We start from the raw sequence: 21,743 nt of genomic DNA, 5'->3' as shown, positions 1-21,743 counted from the left end.
AGAGTAGTGTACTTTGTGCTTCTCTCGGGCTTTGTTGATTTGCTATTGGGAGTTAATTTATTACTAAAGTGGGGTAGTTGCATCCTGCAAGTGTATTTTAATTTGCATTTATAAATCTCAGATGAAATCTGGTATTTGCTCTCCTTTGTTCTCTTGAGTGCAGACAGTAGTTATACATATTCTCTGTTCCCTCTGGCTGTTTCTTGTGGCCTTCTGCCTGCATTTCAAGTCTGTGTTTTGGGGCTTTGTCTCTTTTTTCTTGAATGCATTTTACATACCTTAATGTATTCACATCTGCAATGATACATAGTAATTTTTAACATTGACTCTTGCTTAATGGCTAGTGTTTAACGAAATTTGTCTCTTTTCTTGGTTGAGACATATTTTTATTCTATTCTTATAATAAGTCATAATTTTGGATCCTCTGCACTTACGCACGAATGCAGTTAGGACTTAGGACTCTTCTGTCTGCGTTTCAAGTCTGTGTTCTAGGATTTTTGCCCCTTTTCTTGAATATATTTTATATACCATAATGTATTTACATATGCATGATTGGTAGTAATGTTTTAACTCGTGCTTAGTGGCTGGTGTTTCATGAAATTTTTCTCTTTTCTTGGCGGAGAAATGTCTTATTCCGTTCTTGTAAAAGTCACATTTTTGTATGCTTTGAACCTATGTTTGTATGCAGTTTAGACTGTAGAGAAAGTGAAGTAGATGATGGAAGAAAAAGGAATGTTGGAGGGAGGTGAAAGTGGCAAGATGGAATCATCCACTGCTGCAGACAACTGCCAAACAGCCCCTAGCTTTCATTCCTACCCACCTCCATTGGCCACATATGATGATGTTTTTAGCTCACGAGAGCTGTTTATGGAGACTTTAAGGAAGTTGCATTCTTCCATGGGAACTAAATTCATGTATGTTACTCTTATTTTGTCTCTATTTAGAAGTTTTCGGGTTCCTTTAACCTTGTTCTACTGATATTTTTCTCTGACATGTAACTTTATCCCATATCGGACTTGAAGATCACTAGTACCTCTAAGTTGCTATGGTGTGTGTGCTGATCATTTGATGCAGAATTTCCCCTTCGTTTGCTTAGGAGTTTGCAACTGTTTTCTAATCATGTTCCTGCTCTTATTCACTGATTTCACAACTACATTAACTTGGTTGTTAATATGGTTTTCAGGATTCCCGTTGTGGGGGGTAGGGACTTAGACTTGTATCGCCTCTTCATGGAAGTCACTTCTCGTGGTGGCATTGCAAAGGTTAGGTTGGTCTCCGATTTTGTTGGTTCTAAGTCAGCATGCTAAGGATAACATGTGATTTGGTTCATTTCTTCTATGGTGGTTATACCGTACCTAGCTTATCCGAAACCATAAATAATCCATGGAGTCAGAGACGCAAAGAAAAAGTTTTCTTGATCAGTGGTTCATGTGCACACATCCTGATATATTAACCAGAACCATCTCTCCTGTTAATGGGAAACAAAATCGATATTTTTACACACGTGTAAGCATCATTGTAGCTTGATCTTGGAATAAGTTTTGAGAAATCAACTGCTTCATCAGTGAGTTAATTGGCTGATCACTAAGAAGAAAACTAAGCTTTTGTTGTATTATTTACCAAGATTTCTTTATCGATGCTCGCTTGTACTATACAGGTTGTAAAGGAGAGAAAATGGAAGGAAGTTACAGCTGCTTTCAACTTTCCTTCCTCAGCGACGAATGCTTCTTTCATACTTCGAAAGTATTATGTCTCGTTGATTTACCACTACGAACAAATCTACTTCTTTAAAGCCACATGTTGGACTCCTTCAGCCACTGGTCCGTTTCAATGTCCAACTGTCTTTTCTTGATTTTTAGAATATTTTTCTTGATTTACGGACGTATGCGTGCATATTCTGCAGATGCTTTTCAATATGTATCTTCAAGTGCTGCTCCACCGCTAGGTTCAGCTGAACAAACTCATGCCACTCCAGTACAAGATAGAGTTACTCCAGCAGCACCAGTGCCCGGAGGTTTTTTCTCATCTCTGTTTCTACACAATTCTTGATCATTTTCTTTTGGATAATTCCTTAACGAAGGTAACTCCATATGAGCTTATGTGTTTCGGATTTTAGTTAGCATGGAATTCCTCTTTTCATCTTAAGCTTATTGGGTTCTTTGCAATTCATCCGGCATTTAAAGGTTCCGCTTCATTTTGGTCCAACATCAAAACCTTTAGTTCATGTCATCCCATTTTGACACAGGAAAACAGGGACATGGTCTTAGAACAGAAATTAGAAGTGTAATTTTTTTGGTGATTCTACAAAGTGAGGAATATCCAAGTCATTTCCATCTGAAATATGTTCAAATCATTGTGATATTGCTAATTCGCATTGATCCTTAATTTTCTTCATCATTGACAAGGAAGTTGTTGATTTATTTACATTCTCTGAACTACCGTTTCTTTTACCTCTGGATGATCTGCAGTCTCAGTTGCACTATCAGCTGGTACCCCAGTTTGTGGGGTGATCGATGGAAAATTCGAGGGTGGGTATCTTGTTACAGTAAAATTTGGTTCAGAGGAATTCAAAGGGGTTCTTTATCAAGTACCCAATAAAGAAGCATGGACTACTCCCAGCCATCAGAACTGGCCCCAAATTCAGAATGATTTTGTTCATCATACGGACGGTTCCAAGACGAAACTGGGAGCTCCACGTCGTAAACGTAGGAAGAAATCAGAAATGAGGAAGAGGGATCCTGCTCATCCCAAGCCTAACAGAAGTGGTTATAACTTTTTCTTTGCCGAGCAGCACTCCAGGCTGAAACCACTTTATCCTGGAAGAGATAGAGAGATAAGTAGAATGATTGGGGAATTATGGAACAAGTTACAAGATCCTGAAAGAACCGTAAGTTTGATATCCCATCCTATATATGCGTGAATAGCCTTATTCAACTAAAAAAAAGTGCTTTTCTAGCAACAGCGGATGGTTATTTTCGCAAAGCAAATATGGATGTGTAGTAGTTGCTAGAGAGTTCATTATGTACAATATCATATCAAACACAAATAGCTTGTAATCTCTGTGTAGTCTACTTTGGTTGCTGTATTCTAAAATGAATTTTTATCTCATATTCCGTGTGTCATCAACGGGATTATATAATTCCCTTTATCGCTCGTTATGTATTTAAAGCATGAAATATGATAAAAGGTCTCCTCTATAATCTTGTTGAATTCAGGTTTATCAAGAGAAGGCAAACAAAGACAAGGAAAGATACAAATTGGAGATGGAAGACTACAGGGAAAGATTAAGGACAGGACAAGTTACCAGCAACGCATTACCTCTACAGCAGCATCCTCCGATACCAGAAGCTCACTCGGTGGATTTTGACAGCAACCTCGACTTGGAAGGCGGTGCTACATCAGCTTACAGGAACGATCATGAAACCAGTTCTGATGAGAGCGACAAAAGTGAGAAAAGTAACTTGGAAGAGTATGACAAGGACTCTGTTTTCGGGGCATATTCAGGAGAAAATATGGATTTGAAAAATGTGGATATTGAAATCTTGGCTGAGGAAGAGGCGTTTGAGATGCAAACAAGACTAGAGAAAAATACCGGGGACGATGCAATGCAGGGAAAGGAGGAGATGTTAACAGGTGGTGAGGATGGAGTATCAGTTCCTGTTGAAGAGAAAGAATTATTGCCATTGCCTGGTAGTACTAGTGGTAACGAATGAGATCTTATTGCCATTGGCTGGGCAGTAACCATTCTTTGGTTAAGAGTCCCGCGCTTTCCTTCTTTGAACCTTTTAAATTATGGATGTGAGATTTCGTTATATCATAAGTATCCAGATAATTAAGATGAATTTCGAATATTTGGATTCCAAATTATGTAATCCAAACGCATAATCTGGGAACAGAAAATTTATCTTTCAAATCATATGCATTTTGATTCAATGTTGGTGCATTTGACGTTTCCATCAAAGCATATCATTTCAAATTCATCTACAGAACGAGAAAATGGCCTAATGCATAGGCAATATGCTAAACTTACTATGGAAGTATAAGAAAAACGTTATGGTCGCATTCGGATTGATTAAGTTGTATATATTGGTGATGGATTTGCTTGTACATTAGTAATACAAAGTAGAATGAATTTTTCTATTAGAGTGCAGACAGCAAGTCATAACTATCCAGGTTATTCAACTTACCCATTTCTTGTCTAAAAGCAGGAATTGCATCTTCGTCCAAATGAAGTAAAACCTTGACCATCCCTCCACCCTCTTTCCCCGGCAAGAAAAAACAAGGTTCCGTACTGCCCAACAGGCGCCTCGACAAAGGCACCACCGCAACAGGGCTGCCCCATCCAAAATCCACAGTTGAATGGCCCAAATGCCGCCAATCAGTGAACCCGCTCACTCTCGACCGCCGCGTGACGCCTTGCGCATAATGCAGTTCCTGGAAATCGATGAAGGAACGTACATATTCATCGGTGGCCTTGAGCTTGCTCTTCTTGATCGAATCTGCGGTTTTCCATATGGGCTGCTCAGCTACATCTTTGGCAAGAAGGGGGATGTAAATTGGAACACAGCCATTACCCCAGTATCCATTTGGCAATGGCGGATTGACTATTTTTCTGACATTAATTGAATATGCGAAGGTGACCATTTCTTCTCCTGGGACTTCACAGGATCTTGTCCTGATCCACGTATAATAAACAGTTTATAACTATAATAATGACCACAAAATCTTGATAATCGAATAGAAAATTTACCTTGCTCGCCATATAAAAGCACCCAATGCTTCAAAAGTGGTAAATTTTATCCCGGATTGCTGGTATAACAACCCTTTCAGATTATCCAACCAGTCTTCTTCCACATTAAAGCATTCTTTCAACGCCCGTTTGCCGGAATCCGAATAAGGGGAGTATCCCCTGTCGAACTTTAAGAACTCATCAATCCGGAATTCAACACGGGCAGGCTTTCTTGGTCCGAGTAAAGTGGACCGGTTCCAGACCGGATCAGTCGTGATCCGACCCGAACCACTCGCTAACTCTGCCATGGCATTGAAACACAAGGTCGCTCCAAGCCCATCGCAGATTGCGTGGTGTATGGCTGCACCCAGAACAAACCCGCCACACCCGAATCTTGTCACCTGCAAGTACTGGTATTAGTAAATTCAGTCGGGTGATCATAAGGAATTCAGTAATTTAAATAAGTTATCGACCTGCAACATCATAGGTTGGATCACGTCTTCATTTGGATTCGGGTTCGGCACCAACTGTTCTGTAAGCTCGTTTTCCAATTCAGCATCAAGGTAATCGATGGAGCTCAACTGGCAGTCGACCACCGCGCTAACCACCGGCACTCCATCACCCAGGTGGCAATGCAATTCAAGAAGGCCATCTTCGGCGCGGCGGCGGAGGTTCCCAGCAAACGGGTAGTATGGAACGAGGGCGGCAGACAGCGCGGCAGTTATAACTTGGAAAGGGTGTGGAGGTTGTTGTCGCGGCTGGTGGTTGGCGTAAACACGAAGATAACGGAGTATGACGTCATTGTTTCGATCTAAGTCGAGGTTCGATAGAGGTAGGATTTGATCTCCGTCAAACGGCGGTTTGCTGGGCGGCACTACGGCGGTTTCTTGGATGTGGACTTGCATTCTTTTGTGAAAACGGGGAATTAGGTGGTGGATTAAGAGAGCTTGAAGAAGGTGACGTGGATATATTGTCACCTCATGTACGTGTCTGTTAGAACTCTATTATTTTATTTTTTATTTCTTATTTCTTATTTTTATTATTAAATTATAACATTTTTTATATAAATTACAATAATTTATAATTTCGGGATAACAAAAATTTGTGTGATATGGTATCATATGTCGTATTTTGTGAAACGGATACTTTATTTAGTCATTCATGAAAAATATTATTTTTTATGCTAAGCGTATTAATTTTTATTGTAATTATCGGTAGGGTTGACTCGTCTCATAGATAAAAATTCGTGAGAGACTATCTCACAAGAGCCCTACTCTTTCGGTTTTTATAATACCTCTGAAATTGTATTATTAGCGGTGATGCTCGGATCTAATATTGATGTTTTTAAAATAGTAGCACAATTTTTGTTTTATATCGATGATCTCTAAACAGCATAACATTGTTTTACAATTTTGACATAGCTACGATTTTAAAAGTAAGTTCTAAAATAATTAATATTCTTGAAAATTATTACCTTGATAGAATAATATTGATTTAGGATCTAACATAATTTTATATTTTTACAGAATTTTGATTAAAGATTGATAATATTTTTTATGAATATTGATTAAAATATATATATTCATCCTGTTTTTAATTTTCTTATCGTATTTTAACATGCTTGTTTAGTATTTTCCGTCCTTTTGGTTTATATATCTGGCTTTTGATTTACTTTATTATATATAATATATAATATAATCTAATATAATAAATAAATTATACTTGGATAAATTGAAATACTTGATCATATTTTTCTGCCTTCTTTATATTTTATAGAAAGATTAGGATAAACATAAATACTTTTGGGACAATTCTATCTTATTCCGGGAGATTTACTCCTTGTCACTAAATAATATATACATGTATAACATTTAAAAATAACTACAATAATTTTATTAGTGTTTATAAATGGGTAGAACATAGAATTTCTTATAATAATTAAATTTTAAAATATTGATTTTTTACATTTCATATGATTCTACCACAAAAATAAGAATAATAGAAATGAAAATCTCAAACCTCAAACGTAAAAGTTTTACTATCAAAAAAAAATTTCACGTAATTTTTAAATATAAAATATTAAGTTTTAAATTTTGAGAATAATAATAATAATATAATGATACAACACATGTTAGAGCATCTGTATTGGTGTTAAAAAGGGTGTTATAACACCCCTTTAACACCCTCTCTCCAATGTGAGTGGGCGTTATAACGCCCACTCACATGAGAGAGAGTGTGGGGCGTTCATATGTATGAACGCCCCTGTGTCAGTTTTTTTTTTAAAAAAAAAATTCGCTAATAAGCGACGGTTGCTGATAAACTGACGCTATTGGCGACGGATTTTTGAAATCCGTCGCGGCACGCGGACCCCACACACGTCATGAATTTTTCTTATTTAATGTATTGATTTAAATTTCAAATTTGTATGTTTTAAAAAAAAATTCGGAAATTAAAAAATAATGTTAAATTAACAATATATTATTATTAATATAAAATAATAATAATTTAAATTTCTTAAAAAATTTGAAAATGAATATATTTAATTTAAATTAATAGTAAGATGAATGAGTGGACAGCGGGACCTACAAATAATGAGTGTGAATGTTAAAATGAATGTGGGAGAATAGATGTGTTAATGTAATGTGTATGTGGCATGTGGACCCTACGATTTTTGATGAGGTGGTGGGTGTTATAACACCCACCAATGCGGATGCCCTTATATATAATAAACGAAATTAGTTTAATGATCACTTTGGTTGATTTTGGTTAAAGTAGTGTGAAATGTAATAATAATAATAAAAAAAAGACACGCGTAAGAAAAAAAAAAGTAAAGGGGAGTACCTCACCTGGTGTAGGATAAAATTGACCATATTTTTGGTGCCATCATAAATATTTGATTGCTTCACAAATATGGTAATATAAGTAGATTTGAATCAATTGAAATATGTAATTAGGGCACCCACATTGGTGCATTAATGGGTGATTTATTAACACCCATTAATATTCATGCACGTGGGTGCATGAATTATTAATAGCCAAGAAATTCATTATTTCGCAAATAGCGACGGTTTTTCGTAAACCGTCGCAAATTGAAAAACGTCGCTACGTGCGACGGTTTCTCAAAACCCGTCGCTACGTGCGACAGTTTTCCATAAACCGTCGCTATAAGCGACGCTTTCTCACAAACCGTTGAAATTAAGTTATTTTTCAAATAATAATACTATTTATTTTTAATAATATTTGTTGTAAAATTTTAACAAAATTAGAAAGATATTAAATTAATTAAAATTAAAAAAAATGAGTAAGTGGACAGTGGGACCCATAAATAATGAAAGTTGATATTGCTCCAAAAGGTGAAATCGCTCACCTTAGGCGCCCCTCACCCCCAGCCCGACATGAATGTGAGAGGAGGTAAATCATGGTGACTCAGCCAACCAGCAGCAGCTAGACCTTATGCTACGCCGCGCTCAAGGACCTCCCCCTCATTGGAGGGAATTTAACTCCCACACTGCCGCTTGCGAGACTCGATCCCTGGTCATTGCTCCAAGATTCACTGCTGCTGACCAACTGAGCTAAGCCCATGCGGGCAATAATGAAAGTTGATATTAAATGAATGTGAGTGTGTGTTAATAATGAGAAATTATTAATGTAATGAATATGTGGCTCGTGGACCCCATAATTTTTGAGGAGATGGGAAGTTAATAACATAGATTAATATCGACGGATGCGGATGCCCTTATACACTTCTCAAGCTATAAGTTTAGTATTAAATTCTTAAATAACTAATTAAGCTCTAGTTGAAGTTTATATTTTAGATTCCTTTTTTTGGCCTTCATAATTATAAATTGTCTCATTTCATTCTTATATGGTAGTTGTTATGACAAATATTACCCAACTTAAATTTGAAACACTTGATTTAACAAAAAAAAATTGTTTGTCATGGATTTTGGATGCCAAAATTCATCTTGTCTCTAAGAGTTTGAGAGGTACGATAATGGAAAAAAACAAAGAATCCCTGCATAATCGTGCATAAAAACTTATTTCCTTCATCGTCATCTCGATGATTGATTGAAAGTTGAGTATCTCATTATAAAAGATTACAAAACTCTCGAAAATTTTAAAAAAAGATTGACCATCATAGTATCGTAGTTTTCCCAAGAGTCTATTATGAATGAGTTCATCTTTGCATGCAAGATGTCAAATCTGTAAGCGATTATAGCTCTACTTATTCAAGATCAGTATCAAGCTCAAACTTTATGGAGAAAAAATTACTGATTAAGATTTATAAGAAAAAAAATTCTTCACTTTTCATGCATCAAATGTTCTTTTGCGACATCAATATCATAAGCATGGATTTAAAAAATACTCCAAGCTTATCTCATGTCGAACTAAATAATGAGCTACTCATGTAAAATTATCAACAGTATGCAACTAGCTCGACACCTTTTTCTGAAACAAGTGCAACGTCACTATTTGAAATGTCACTCTTTGAAATGAATGCTAACTCAACTCAATATCATAAAATGGAAGAAGTTGTGGTTATGGTCATGGTCAAAGAAAATGTTATCAACAAGATGAAAAGAGATGTAAAACAAACCACCGTAATGAAAATCTAATAATGGCTTCAACAAAAAATCTAATAATGAAAAAACAAAAGAGAAAAACTCGAAAGAATATGGACATAAGTGATTCCAATGTGGAATGAAAATGCATTGGTTTTGTACATATCGTTCTACGAAGTATCTTCTGGATCTCTACCAAAAATTGATCAAAGGAAAAGGAAAATAGTGATAAATTTTTTGATGATAATCCAGATGATATAACTCACTTGGATATCTCTGATTTATCTGCTAATTCAAATAAAAAAATATTTATAACTTGATTGATGGTGATGTGATAGAAAAATTTAATAATTCACTTTTGATTCTATTGTTTTATCTTTTATCAGAGTTCAGACTCCCGATAAGTTGTTATTGATGTTTCAAGAAAGTATGGAATAATTGTCTTTTCGTTTAGTGTCCTTTCGAATATCTATCTTTTTTTATTAATAAAATGTTTCATTTAAAAATTTTGGATTAATTATCTTGGAGTTATAACTTATTTAATATGCATTTGTTTTTTTAGATTGATGATAGAATATCAAAATTAATGACTAGCAAATAATGGTACAATACACACAATCTTCAAAGAAAAAAAGGTATTTTTTGCAATTAACATTAACTGAAAATAATTTTTATACATAACAAATTATTGATATTAATGAAAAATGATGTTAGCCTACACATTGATAAACGCATGCATTGTATGAGTGATAACCTGGTTTGCAAAAAAAAAAATTCCCTATAGATTTTAGACCTTCAAAACCCGGCTTCCGAATTCGTTCGGATATCTTCCGATCTCTGTAATCGGATAAGCAATCAAAAGCATGAAACATGACCAGCGATTAGAGCTTTTGAACTCCCTCATCTGATGGAATCCAGCATGGCCAGCGAGAAGTTGATGCTTAGCAGATAAAGCAGTTCGGAGCATCCGAACTCACCATATTAAACCTATAAATAGGTCATTCGAGCTCATTTGTGAATGTGTCTCTCATCCTGTTATCTCCATCGACTTTTAGAAATATTATAGGGGTTTCCTAGCAGATTTCTAAGGTATTTTGAGCGTCGAGACAATTTTGGAATAGGTGACGAACTCGAGGAGCAGCCGACGAAGCAAGGCGTGAAAAGGAAACATCCCCAAAGGGCTAACGACGGACTAAGGCATAATATGAAAGTATTTAGTAATAGTTGGGGATAAGATGTTGAGATATAGAACTTGTGATAATATTTGCAATAGACATAAGCAATAACGAGCGAGCATATATAAATGAATGCGCAAACTAGCTAGAATAGGATATAAAATATGGAGAGTTAGCAATATTATCATTTTTGGTTGCAATGTCTAGGTTCGGAGTTTAAGAGTTTCAAATCTGTTTAGAGGTACATAAGTATAGAGATATACAATGTGTATATCATCTTATATGCTGCATATATATTTGTTAGTACTTGATGTACGTTTAATTTTTGTCATGATATATATGATATATTTCATATCATGATATCACGTTGAGATTATAATGCTGCGAGATAAACCTTGATTGAAAAGGGCCCCACACCCATTGTCGTGAACGATTGGGTACCAGGAGCGCCATTCACTTGTCTGAGTGACATCGTGCTACATCGACACATGACATTATGGATCCACGCCATTCACTTGTCTGATTCGGCGAAATAGATATCATATTGAAACATTGAATGAAAATAATATTGAACACACTTGCATTAAATCCACTATAATTGGCCAAAAGCAGATAAAATAAAGATTGCATGCACTTTCTTCTTCTGAGATGTATAGCACAATAATAAAAGCAGTTGAGGCAAACACAATCATAAGCTAGAAGTTTGTTAACAAGTGAAGTATCATGTTTTGAAATGACCGAGTTTGGTCACCCTGAGATAACAATGATGTGAAGAATAATAAATAATTCACGTGGACATGCATTAATACATGAGTATGTATGAATAAGGTGAGAATGAAATAAGCATTCTCAACCTCGTTCCATTTTTTTGTTTGATATACCGAATTCTCATTCCCATTGGAACGCTGATTCTCAATTCCTTGGGAATGTCGATTCTCTTCCTATTGCCAGTGAATCACCATTTCATTCGTTTCTCTACTTTTTATTTGTTTCTATATAACAAAATTATTCCCCATTAATCGATTAAAGAAAAAAAAACAATCTTTTCCATTTCCCGTCTCTCTTTGGATGTTAACTATCAGGACAAAAAAAATTGGTGTTAAGCGACGGTTTTTCTAACTAAACTTGCGACCGTTTGAATAAAACCGTCGCTATATAAAGCATTCCAGCTCTATATAAAGAGTATTGCAATGAAAAATAATATAAAGCATTCCAAATACATTTCCTCGTTGCTTTCTTTTACTGTCGTAAACTTTTATGCTCTGTTTTTGTTGCTATAAACCATCAAAATGGTATCGGAGCTTTCTTCTTGAGGGACCTTTGAGTGGAGTGAAACAACAACCCAAAATCCATACACACGATCAGCTTCAATAATGGAGTCAAAACCAAATTTCTCACGTATAGCACCACCAATTTTTGATGGTGATAAATATCAAGTTTGGGCTATTAAGATGACAACCTATCTTGAAGCATCAGACCTTTGGGAAACTATAGAGGAAGAATGTGACGTACAACCACTGCCAGAAAATCTTACGATGACTCAGCTTAGGAGATCCACAAAGAGAGGAAGACTAAGAAGTCCAAATCTAAAGCCTGCCTCTTTTTTGCTATTTTGAGCACTATCTTTACAAGAATAACGAACTTGGAGTCAGCAAAGAATATTTGAGATTATCTCAAAAAGGAGTACCAAGGAAATGAAAGAACCAAAAATATGCAAGTACTCAATTTTATCAAGGAGTTTGAAATGCTGAAAATGAAATGAAGGAGACAGAAACCATCAAAGAATACACTAACAAGTGTTGGTTATAGTAATAAGGTGAGGATACTTGGTAAGGACTTTTCAAATGAATGAATTGCGCAAAAAAATTCTCGTATCTCTGCCTGAAAAATACTAGTACAAAATTTTTGCTAGAAGAATTTAAAGATATGTCAAGCATTTCCTTGGCACAATGGGTGAATGCATTATAAGCTCAAGAGCAAAGGAGAATGATGAGAAGAGAAGAATTAATGGAGGGTGCTCTTCGAGCAAAGGCGGAAAGTTTAGGAGGAGGTAAAGATGGCAAAAATAAGGATGAGATCTATACAGCATGCCTATATTGCAAAAAGACAAACCATCCCCAAAGGAGATGTTGGTGGAGGCCTGATATCAAGTGCAGCAAATGTGGTATTATTGCACACATGGAGAGGGTTTGCAAGTCCCAACAACCTGAAGAGGCAAAGGCTTCTACTGAGCAACATGAAGAGGAGCAACTCATTGTTGCAACATGTTTCTCATCAAGAAATTTTTCTAACGATTCCTGGTTGATCAATAGAGGCTGCACAAATCACATGACTAATGATCAAGAACTCTTCAAAGAGCTAGATAAGACAATCATTTCGAAAGTAAAAATCGGAAATGGTGAATTTCTTTCAGTCAAAGGGAAAGGAACTGTGGGCTATAGAAAGTCTAACAGGTCTGAAATACATTACTGATATTCTATATGTGCCTAATATTGATAAAAGTTTTCTTAGTGTTGGTCAGTTAATCGAAAAAAGATTCAAAGTTATATTTGAAGATAAATGATGTTTGATCAAAGATTCAAAGGGTAGAGATGCGTTCAAGGTGAAAATGAAAGCAAAAAGCTTTGCTTTAAATATGTTGGAGTAGTAGCAAATAGCATTTTCGAGAACTATAAGCAATGCAGAATTATGAAACAAAAGGCTCGGGCATTTCCACCACGATACACTTCTACATATGCAGAAACATAACTTGGTGAAAGGCATTCCTTTGCTGGAAGACAAGCTATCTGATTGTGTGTCTTGTCAATATGGCAAGCAAGCCAGAAAACCATTCCCTCAAACAACTTGGAAATCAACACACAAGCTGCAACTTGCATACACAGATGTTGGAGGACCTCTTCAAATGCCATCTTTAAATGGTAATAAGTGCAACATTATATTTATTGATGATTCTACCAGATTTTGATGGATTTACTTCCTCAAATTCAAATCTGAAGTTGTTAGTATATTTTGGAAATATAAAGCATTGGTGGAGAATCAAAGTGGTTGCAGGATGCAAAAAATAAGGTCAGATAACAAAAAAGAAAATACAAATGACATATTTGAAAAGTTCTGCGAGGAAGATGGCATTGAACACCAACTCACATTTCCTTACACCACACACAGAATGGTGTAAGTGAGATAAAAATCGAAGTATAATGGAAATGACGAGGTGTATGCTGCATGAGAAGGAGTTGCCAAAAAGGTTGTGAGCAAAGGCTGCAAACGCTGCTGTTTTTTTGCTGAATAGGCTGCCTAGAAGAATTTTACAAGAAAAAACTCCATTTGAAGCTTGGTTTGGTTATAAGCCAAAGTTGAAAAAAGTGACGTTGCTATTTTTTGTTGGGGAATTACCCCGAAGCAATGCCGATCACGATGATAATAGTACCCAAAAATGCGGAATAAAACAACCAACAAGAACACAAAGATTTACGTGGTTCACCCAATATAGGCTACATCCACGGAGCACTGCAACTTTTATAACAGGAGAATATTACAACAAGTGTATACACCAATACACTCAATATCTCACGATCCCAACCCCGAGTATACCGAGAAAATATTTTCTCTAACTCACAAAAGAGAATTCCCGCACTCAAGAAAAAAATACACTCTTTTTTTCTATGCACTCTCTTTTTATCAAAGCTGAAAAGCTTTTGATTTTGGGATACAATAACTGAAGGAATTGAGCTCTATTTATAACTAAATTCCTCGTTCAATTTTATAACAAAACCGATGTGGGATCTGTGATTTATATTATTTTATTTAATGTGTGGGCCCCACCCCATTAAATTCTTACCTAACAATTCTCCCACTTGAAGACTTGATTCCAATCATGTCTTCACACCATCAGTGCAGCAGCTCATACCTCCTTTGTTAGTCCAGGAGACCAACTGAAGTCAAACACAACTTCAGTTTTTCAATGATAACAGCCTTCGTGAGCATATCAGCTGGATTCTTGCTTTCAGGAATCTTCTCAAGATTCAAGACTCCATTCACCTGATCTCTAAGGATCCTCATTCCAAGGATTTGTTTTGCAGTACCCAAATCCTTCAAAGCAAATTCCTTTGATAACTCTTTCTCGAGTTTATCAATCTCCTCCAGACAAGCTCCTGCTATCAACATATCATCTACATATATCAGTAGTATGATATCATAATCATCAAGCTTCACATAACAACAGTGATCAGCCTGATACCTCAGAAAACCATCATTATTCATTACACCATCAAACTTCTTGTACCACTGTCTTGGAGCTTGTTTGAGACCATACAAGCTCTCTTGAAGTTTGCACATCATTTTCTTTTTCCCTCGTACTTCAAATCCCTGTGATTGATTCATTTCTTCATCTAGCTTACCATGAAGAAACATCGTCTTTACATCTAATAGTTCCAGATGTAAATCTTCTTTTACCATCAATCCAAATACAGTCCTGATAGTAGTTAACTTTACCACCAGAGAGAAAATTGCAGTGTAACCAATGACTTCCTTTTCACCTTTTACAACAAGTATTTCTTTGTACCGCCTGCTACCGTCATGTTCTAACTGGTACTCCCACTTGCTCTGTAAAATCTTTTTACCTTCAGGAAGTTCTGACAACCTCCACATGTGATTGGATGACAGCAAATCCATCACATCTTCCATGGCTAACTCCCACTGTTTAAAGGTCTCATAAACATCCGATTTATTTTCCACAAAATAAACCCAAAATTTCCTGCTCGAATCGTCAACAGTAGTGCCATAATATCTTGACTGATCTCCAAGGGATGTCACAGGAGATGGTCCACATACATCAGTATGTACCAGCTCCAAATCCGCCGATATCGGTTCTCTGACCTCTTTTGAAAAGCTCACCTTTTTCTGCTTTCCAAAAAATACAGCTTCACACAGCTTGTGTTCAACGATCTTTAATCCCGGTAGCTTTCCATTTGAAACAAGCATCTTCATTCCCTTTTCACTCGTATCCCCAAGCCTACTATGCCATAGACTTGAATTAGCTCCAGCATCCACAGCCGCTAATTTATTTCTCAGACTGGAAGTCATATAAAGTGTTCCAGTTTTCTTTCCTCGAGCAACAATCATGGCTCCTTTTTTCACTTTCCAAGAACCATTACCAAAGGTCACCTTATGACCTTCGTCGTCAAGCTGTCCCACTGAAATCAGATTGTGTGTCAACTTTGGTACATGCCTTACTTTGTTGATTTTCCAGACAGATCCATTTGTCATCTTCATCCGGATATCACCCATACCAATTATTTCCAAAGGTTTTCCATCAGCCAGGAAAACTTTTCCGTAATCTCCCGCAATGTAATTATCGAATACATCACGATTACCAGTGGTATGAAACGAAGCTCCCGAATCCATAACCCAAGAATCAACGGGGCTTTCCATGGATAATAGCAGAGCATCATGTACTTCCTCAGTAACAACATTAGCGTTGTTCCTTGTTGATTTGCAATTCTTTTTCAAGTGACCATTCTCACCACAGCTCCAGCACTTCACATTCTTTTCAAATGTGTTATTGTCTTTTCCATTTCTTGACTTGGATCTACCATGCCGTTGGTTAAAACTCTTTTCGCCACTCCTGCCCCTTCCTCTATTCTCGAGATTTAGAGCAGAACTTGATGATGTTCCTTCACCAGAATCCATCTTGCGAACTTCCTCGGCAAGAATTTGATCTCTGACATCATTAAATTGTAGCTTTCTTTTTCCAACAGAGTTGCTAACCGCTGCCCGCATTTGTTCCCAATTGTCTGGTAAAGACGCCAAAAGAATAAGTGCCCGAATCTCATCATCAAATTTAATTTCAACAGAGGTTAGCTGTGAAACAATCGTGTTGAATTCATTGATGTGTTTAGCCACCGAAGCATCTTCTCCCATCTTCAAGTTGAATAACTTCTTCATGAGATGTACTTTGTTATTTGCCGATGGCTTTTCGTACATGTCCGACAAAATGGACATCATCTCCTCAGTTGTTTTTGCCTCCGCCACGTTATGTGCCACGTTCTTCGTTAGGGTCAATCGTATTACCCCTAACACTTGTCGGTCAAGAAGCTTCCAGTCATCATCTTCCATCTTTTCTGGCTTCTTTCCAGATAGAGGTTGATGCAACTTCCTGCTATACAGATAATCTCTAATCTGTAACCGCCAGAACGAAAAATCTGTTCCGTCGAACTTGTTGATTCCCGGTCCCGATCCATCATCTCCGGCCATCACTTCTCTAGCCTTAACAGAAAATCTAAAAAATCTTTTCTGATGCGGAAGATCAGACAAAGCTGCAACCACAGAGCATACTCAGAATTTTTAAGAATTTTCACAACAAGGCTCTGATACCAGTTGTTGGGGAATTACCTCGAAGCGATGCCGATCACGATGATAATAGTACCCAAAAATGCGGAATAAAACAACCAACAAGAACACAAAGATTTACGTGGTTCACCCAATATAGGCTACATCTACGGAGCACTGCAACTTTTATAACAGTAGAATATTACAACAAGTGTATACATCAATACACTCAATATCTCACGATCCCAACCCCGAGTATACCGAGAAAATATTTTCTCTAACTCACAAAAGAGAATTCCCGCACTCAAGAAAAAAATACACTCTTTTTTTCTATGCACTCTCTTTTTATCAAAGCTGAAAAGCTTTTGATTTTGGGATACAATAACTGAAGGAATTGAGCTTTATTTATAACTAAATTCCTCGTTCAATTTTATAACAAAACCGATGTGGGATCTGTGATTTATATTCATCCTCCATCTTTTCTGGCTCCTGATACCAGTTGTTGAGGAATTACCCCGAAGCGATGCCGATCACGATGATAATAGTACCCAAAAATGCGGAATAAAACAACCAACAAGAACACAAAGATTTACGTGGTTCACCCAATATAGGCTACATCCACGGAGCACTGCAACTTTTATAACAGGAGAATATTACAACAAGTGTATACACCAATACACTCAATATCTCACGATCCCAACCCCGAGTATACCGAGAAAATATTTTCTCTAACTCACAAAAGAGAATTCCCGCACTCAAGAAAAAAATACACTCTTTTTTTCTATGCACTCTCTTTTTATCAAAGCTGAAAAGCTTTTGATTTTGGGATACAATAACTGAAGGAATTGAGCTCTATTTATAACTAAATTCCTCGTTCAGTTTTATAACAAAACCGATGTGGGATCTGTGATTTATATTATTTTATTTAATGTGTGGGCCCCACCCCATTAAATTCTTACCTAACATTTTTGAGCCTGCAGAATATAAAGAAGCATAGAAGGATGACAAGTGGATTGAAGCAATGAAAGAGGGGCTCAAAATGATTGAAAAAAATGACACGTGGGAGTTGGTGGATATGACTCAACACAGAAAGATCAAAGATCATTGGAGTCAAACAGGTCTATTACAGGACCAAACTTAATGCAGATGGTTCTTCGAATAAATACAAAATCAGACATGTGTTTAAGGGGTATAGTCAAGTGTTTGGAGTAGATTTCTCATAAAATTTTGCATCAGTGGCACCGCTTGGATACAATCAGAATGTTGGTTGCTTTGGCAGCAGAAAAAGGATGGAAGATTTATCGGTTGGATGAAAAATCTGCATTCTTAAATGGTTATCTTCAAGAGGAGATTTATGTAGAGCAGCCTGGAGGATTCCAAATCAAGGGACAGGGGGAGAAGGTCTACTTGTTGAAAAGGCCTTATATAGACTTAAGCAGGTCCCCAGGGACTGGTACAGCAGGATCAACGAAAACCTTCAAAGTCTTGGATTTTTTAAAGGTCCATGTGAAGCTACATTATATGTAAAAGGAACAAGTGCCGACTTAATTATAGTTTCTATTTATGTTGATGATCTCCTTGTTACAGGAAGCAACAAGGAAATTTTAAAGAATTTAAAGTTGAAATGCTCAAAGTATTTGAAATGACAGAACTTGGTCCAATGTCCTATTTTTAGGTATGGATGTGCAGCAAGATCGTGATGGAGTCTTCATAAATCAAAAGTATCCGAGAGAAATAATCAAAAAATTTCACATGGAAGATTGTAAAAGCACCAGCACACCAATGAATGAGAAGGAAAAAATTTAGAAAGATGATTGAACAGAAAGAGTTGATGAAAGCAAATATAGAAGCTTGAATGGTTGCTTAATGTATCTTACAGCCACTAGATCAGACATTGTTTGCTGTAAGCTTACTTTCGAGGTTCATGAATTGTGCAAGTGAAGTGCACTTTCAAGCTGCAAAAAGGATTGTAAGATATGTAAGATATATCCACGGCACAACAAATTATGGCATTAAATATTCTTACTGTCATATTTTTAAGCTTCATGGTTTTTCTGATAGTGAGTGGGCGGGCTCTATTGATGATATGAGAAGTACAACAGGTTTTTGTTTCAGGTTTGGATCAGGTCTTTTCTCATGGTGTTCAAGGAAGCAAGATGTGATAGCTCAAAGTACAGCAGAGTCAGAATATGTAACAACCAATGCTACAGTAAATCAAGGAATTTTGATCAGAAAAATACTTGCAGACTTACATATGGAGCAAAATGAAGCAACACAGATTCATGTAGATAACCAAGCTGCAATCGCGATTTCAAAAGATTCCATTTTTCATGGAACGACTAAGCACTTCAAGATCAAGTTGTTTCATTTAAGAGAACTACAAAAGGATGGTGAAATCAAGATGTATTACTGCAAGAATGAAGATCAAGTTGCAAATATCTTAACCAAAGCTATACCACAAGTTAGATTTAAAATGCTAAGAACAAATAAGTCTCTGCAACTACAAGGCAAAGAGGAGTGTTGGAAAAGTTCGTCACTTTTGGTTCAAGATTTGCTAAATAATTGGTCAATTGATATAGGAAATTTTTTGAATTATTTTGAATTGATATTAAGAAGGTTTTTTGGTTTTCTGTTATGTTTTTCCAGCTCTATATAAAGAGTATTACAATGAATAATAATATAGAGCATTCCAAATACATTTCCCTGTTGCTTTCTTCTACTGGCATAAACTTCTATGCCCTGTTTTTGTTGCTATAAACCATCACGACCTTAAGCATTATGCACATTTTATTTGTCAGATGGATAAACTTGCTCAGTTCAAGAAAATTTTTATAGTTCGTGACACAAAATGGACCGATCAAAGTCAAAGAAGAATGGATGAACGCTTATAATTTTACTACAATCATGACATAAAATTTCTTCTTCTTAAATTCTTTGCTCTATTTTCAGACCAAGGAAATGTAGCCAAAATGCAAGGCAACAGAGAAATGAGATAAATAAAAAAAAAGAAACCCCATGTTAGTTTGATCGCTCATGAAAACCGAAAGGAAAATCAAAGAAATATATAGAATTTTTCCCAGAAATCAGAGTTTGCAATTAAATACAAGAAATACCAAGGCTGTCATCTGATTATTCTCGGCACTGTACTTGGATAAAAAACATGGGAAGTTGTTTTATTATCGTCTTTCTCATCTGGTCAATCCAAAAATTCTACCTTTTTTCAAGTTCGTCTGTTTCCGCTTCACCTTCACATCAATCCCACCATCCACAATGGATTTAAGCACAATCTTAACCTTCCCCTCCGATTTTTCCCCTTTTTTCGGAGTGTAGATCACATTATGTATGTCATCGGCCAATGCTCTTTGAGCCAACACTGCACCAACGGTAGCACAAGCACTTCTATTCTTAGTGGACGCCAATTCGAATTTCATATCCTTGGAAATAGAATGTGACACGGCTACAACATTGCTAGTCGACCGGTGAATGATGCTAGCACGTACTGAGCCTTTTGATATGTATACATCCAAGCAAAATGGCTCGTGATAGGGAGCCGTCAGCTGGTTGAAAGTGGGAACTCTTTGCTTCTTTATGGCACTTAAGTCTCCCAATTCGCGAAACCGATCCATCATTAGTCTATTCTTGTCAATTATTTCAGTTTTATCATCTTTATTTTTCTTCATTTTTGTCAGGCGATCCTTCTTTGATGTTTCTTCAACCACAGAAATGGATTTCGGACTTGAAGTTTCTTTCTTCTTGTTCTCTTTGCTGTTGTTGTTATCCTTCCCCTCCTTCAAAGATTTCCTCCTATGGAAATCAAATTTATACTCTTCGTACTCTTTGGAATCCTTGTTAAGCTCATAAAACAAATTTCGGCGAATCCTCATATCCTCAATGTCATCAAAATCATGCTCATTTGCATTTAAATTGACAGAATTCACCACCTGAATACCACCATCGTTATCTTGACCGCGAAACAAAGGCCTGGTTTTAAATACTTCAAGCTTCTCATGGGCTATCCAAGCATCCTTTAACCCCGAAGAAACTCGCCAGGTTTCATCATCCACGAGTTCGATCTTGCAGTCCTTCAAGCCAGCATCATTATCCATGAACAATGACGAAAGATGAATCCTACTAGTCACAGAATATTCCCTTCCATGACCGAAAAATTCCGGGGCTCTATCTGAAAAAAATTGACCACAGCATGAGAACGAATGAGTATTCGCCAGCGATTTCAAGACGGCGATTCTTTTCGAGAGTACAGATGCCATTTAGTAACCGTAGAAGACTCTCAAAGCCAGAACTTTGATGGGATTTCTCTTTTCCACAATTTATCAAACAGTTGGTGGTCCACTGACACGTCCTCCTCGTCGCGAGCAACCAGAACGGGGATGATTTAGCTCCGATTATCGGCGCGGCAGCCTGGAGAAGATTCCGACGAAGTGATTTCACCTAAAAACGGAGCGAATTTATTTGGGAATTCAGACTAGGAAATCCAGTTTAATATTTATTCCTTTGCTATTTTTGAAAGAAAATCAAATTTTTAATTAACGAAACTGCAAAATGTTTGATGTCATCGAGTGGAACTAAATATTATTTATACATATTTCGAGAAAATATATCTCTCACTTATTTATTAAAAAAACATCTGAAATCAAGTTACTGAATTTATTAATATAATCATATTTTCTTTCTTTTTTAATAAAGGATGATTTCGTCTTTACAGATAATTTCATTCAATTTCTACTATTTATTTTGCATTACCAATAATTAGATTGAAATCAAATTTGTATTAGTCATTTCATTTTATTTTTCATTTCTTATGAAACCAAATGTAGTAATAGAATCTAAAATATCATTTCATTCTCATCATTTATAAAATTGATTTGTATCTATAATGTCTACGAAGAATCAGAAGATTCTTTTTCATGACGACTTTCCATATGTAGCCTA

At 36.3% G+C, this 21,743-nt stretch overlaps 3 protein-coding genes across 3 annotated transcripts; 1 reads left to right on the top strand and 2 right to left on the bottom strand.

The window, feature by feature from the left end:
* The first annotated feature begins 699 nt into the window (after window positions 1-699).
* Window positions 700-3,713, top strand: LOC140828531 (high mobility group B protein 15). The gene is made up of 6 exons (XM_073191464.1): window positions 700-914; window positions 1,184-1,262; window positions 1,658-1,820; window positions 1,904-2,014; window positions 2,469-2,887; window positions 3,216-3,713. The coding sequence occupies exons 1-6, from the start codon at window positions 715-717 to the stop codon at window positions 3,711-3,713; spliced, it is 1,470 nt and encodes a 489-aa protein (XP_073047565.1). The 5' UTR covers window positions 700-714.
* Window positions 3,644-5,660, bottom strand: LOC140828532 (tetrahydroanabasine acetyltransferase-like). Its single transcript, XM_073191465.1, has 4 exons — window positions 5,203-5,660; window positions 4,751-5,130; window positions 4,188-4,675; window positions 3,644-3,782 (listed from the first exon to the last, which is right to left on the bottom strand). The coding sequence occupies exons 1-4, from the start codon at window positions 5,632-5,634 to the stop codon at window positions 3,718-3,720; spliced, it is 1,365 nt and encodes a 454-aa protein (XP_073047566.1). The 5' UTR covers window positions 5,635-5,660; the 3' UTR covers window positions 3,644-3,717.
* Window positions 5,661-19,337: 13,677 nt separating this feature from the next.
* Window positions 19,338-21,336, bottom strand: LOC140827785 (uncharacterized). The gene has a single exon (XM_073190618.1). It carries the CDS (start codon window positions 21,059-21,061, stop codon window positions 19,982-19,984), a length of 1,080 nt encoding a protein of 359 aa, XP_073046719.1. The 5' UTR covers window positions 21,062-21,336; the 3' UTR covers window positions 19,338-19,981.
* Between the last annotated feature and the right edge of the window lie 407 nt (window positions 21,337-21,743).

This window comes from Primulina eburnea, chromosome 3 (assembly GCF_022965805.1).
Source record: "Primulina eburnea isolate SZY01 chromosome 3, ASM2296580v1, whole genome shotgun sequence".
In the NCBI taxonomy this organism is placed as follows: domain Eukaryota; kingdom Viridiplantae; phylum Streptophyta; class Magnoliopsida; order Lamiales; family Gesneriaceae; genus Primulina; species Primulina eburnea.
Note: the sequence above shows the minus strand (reverse complement) of the source record. Positions and strands in the feature narration are given on the sequence as shown.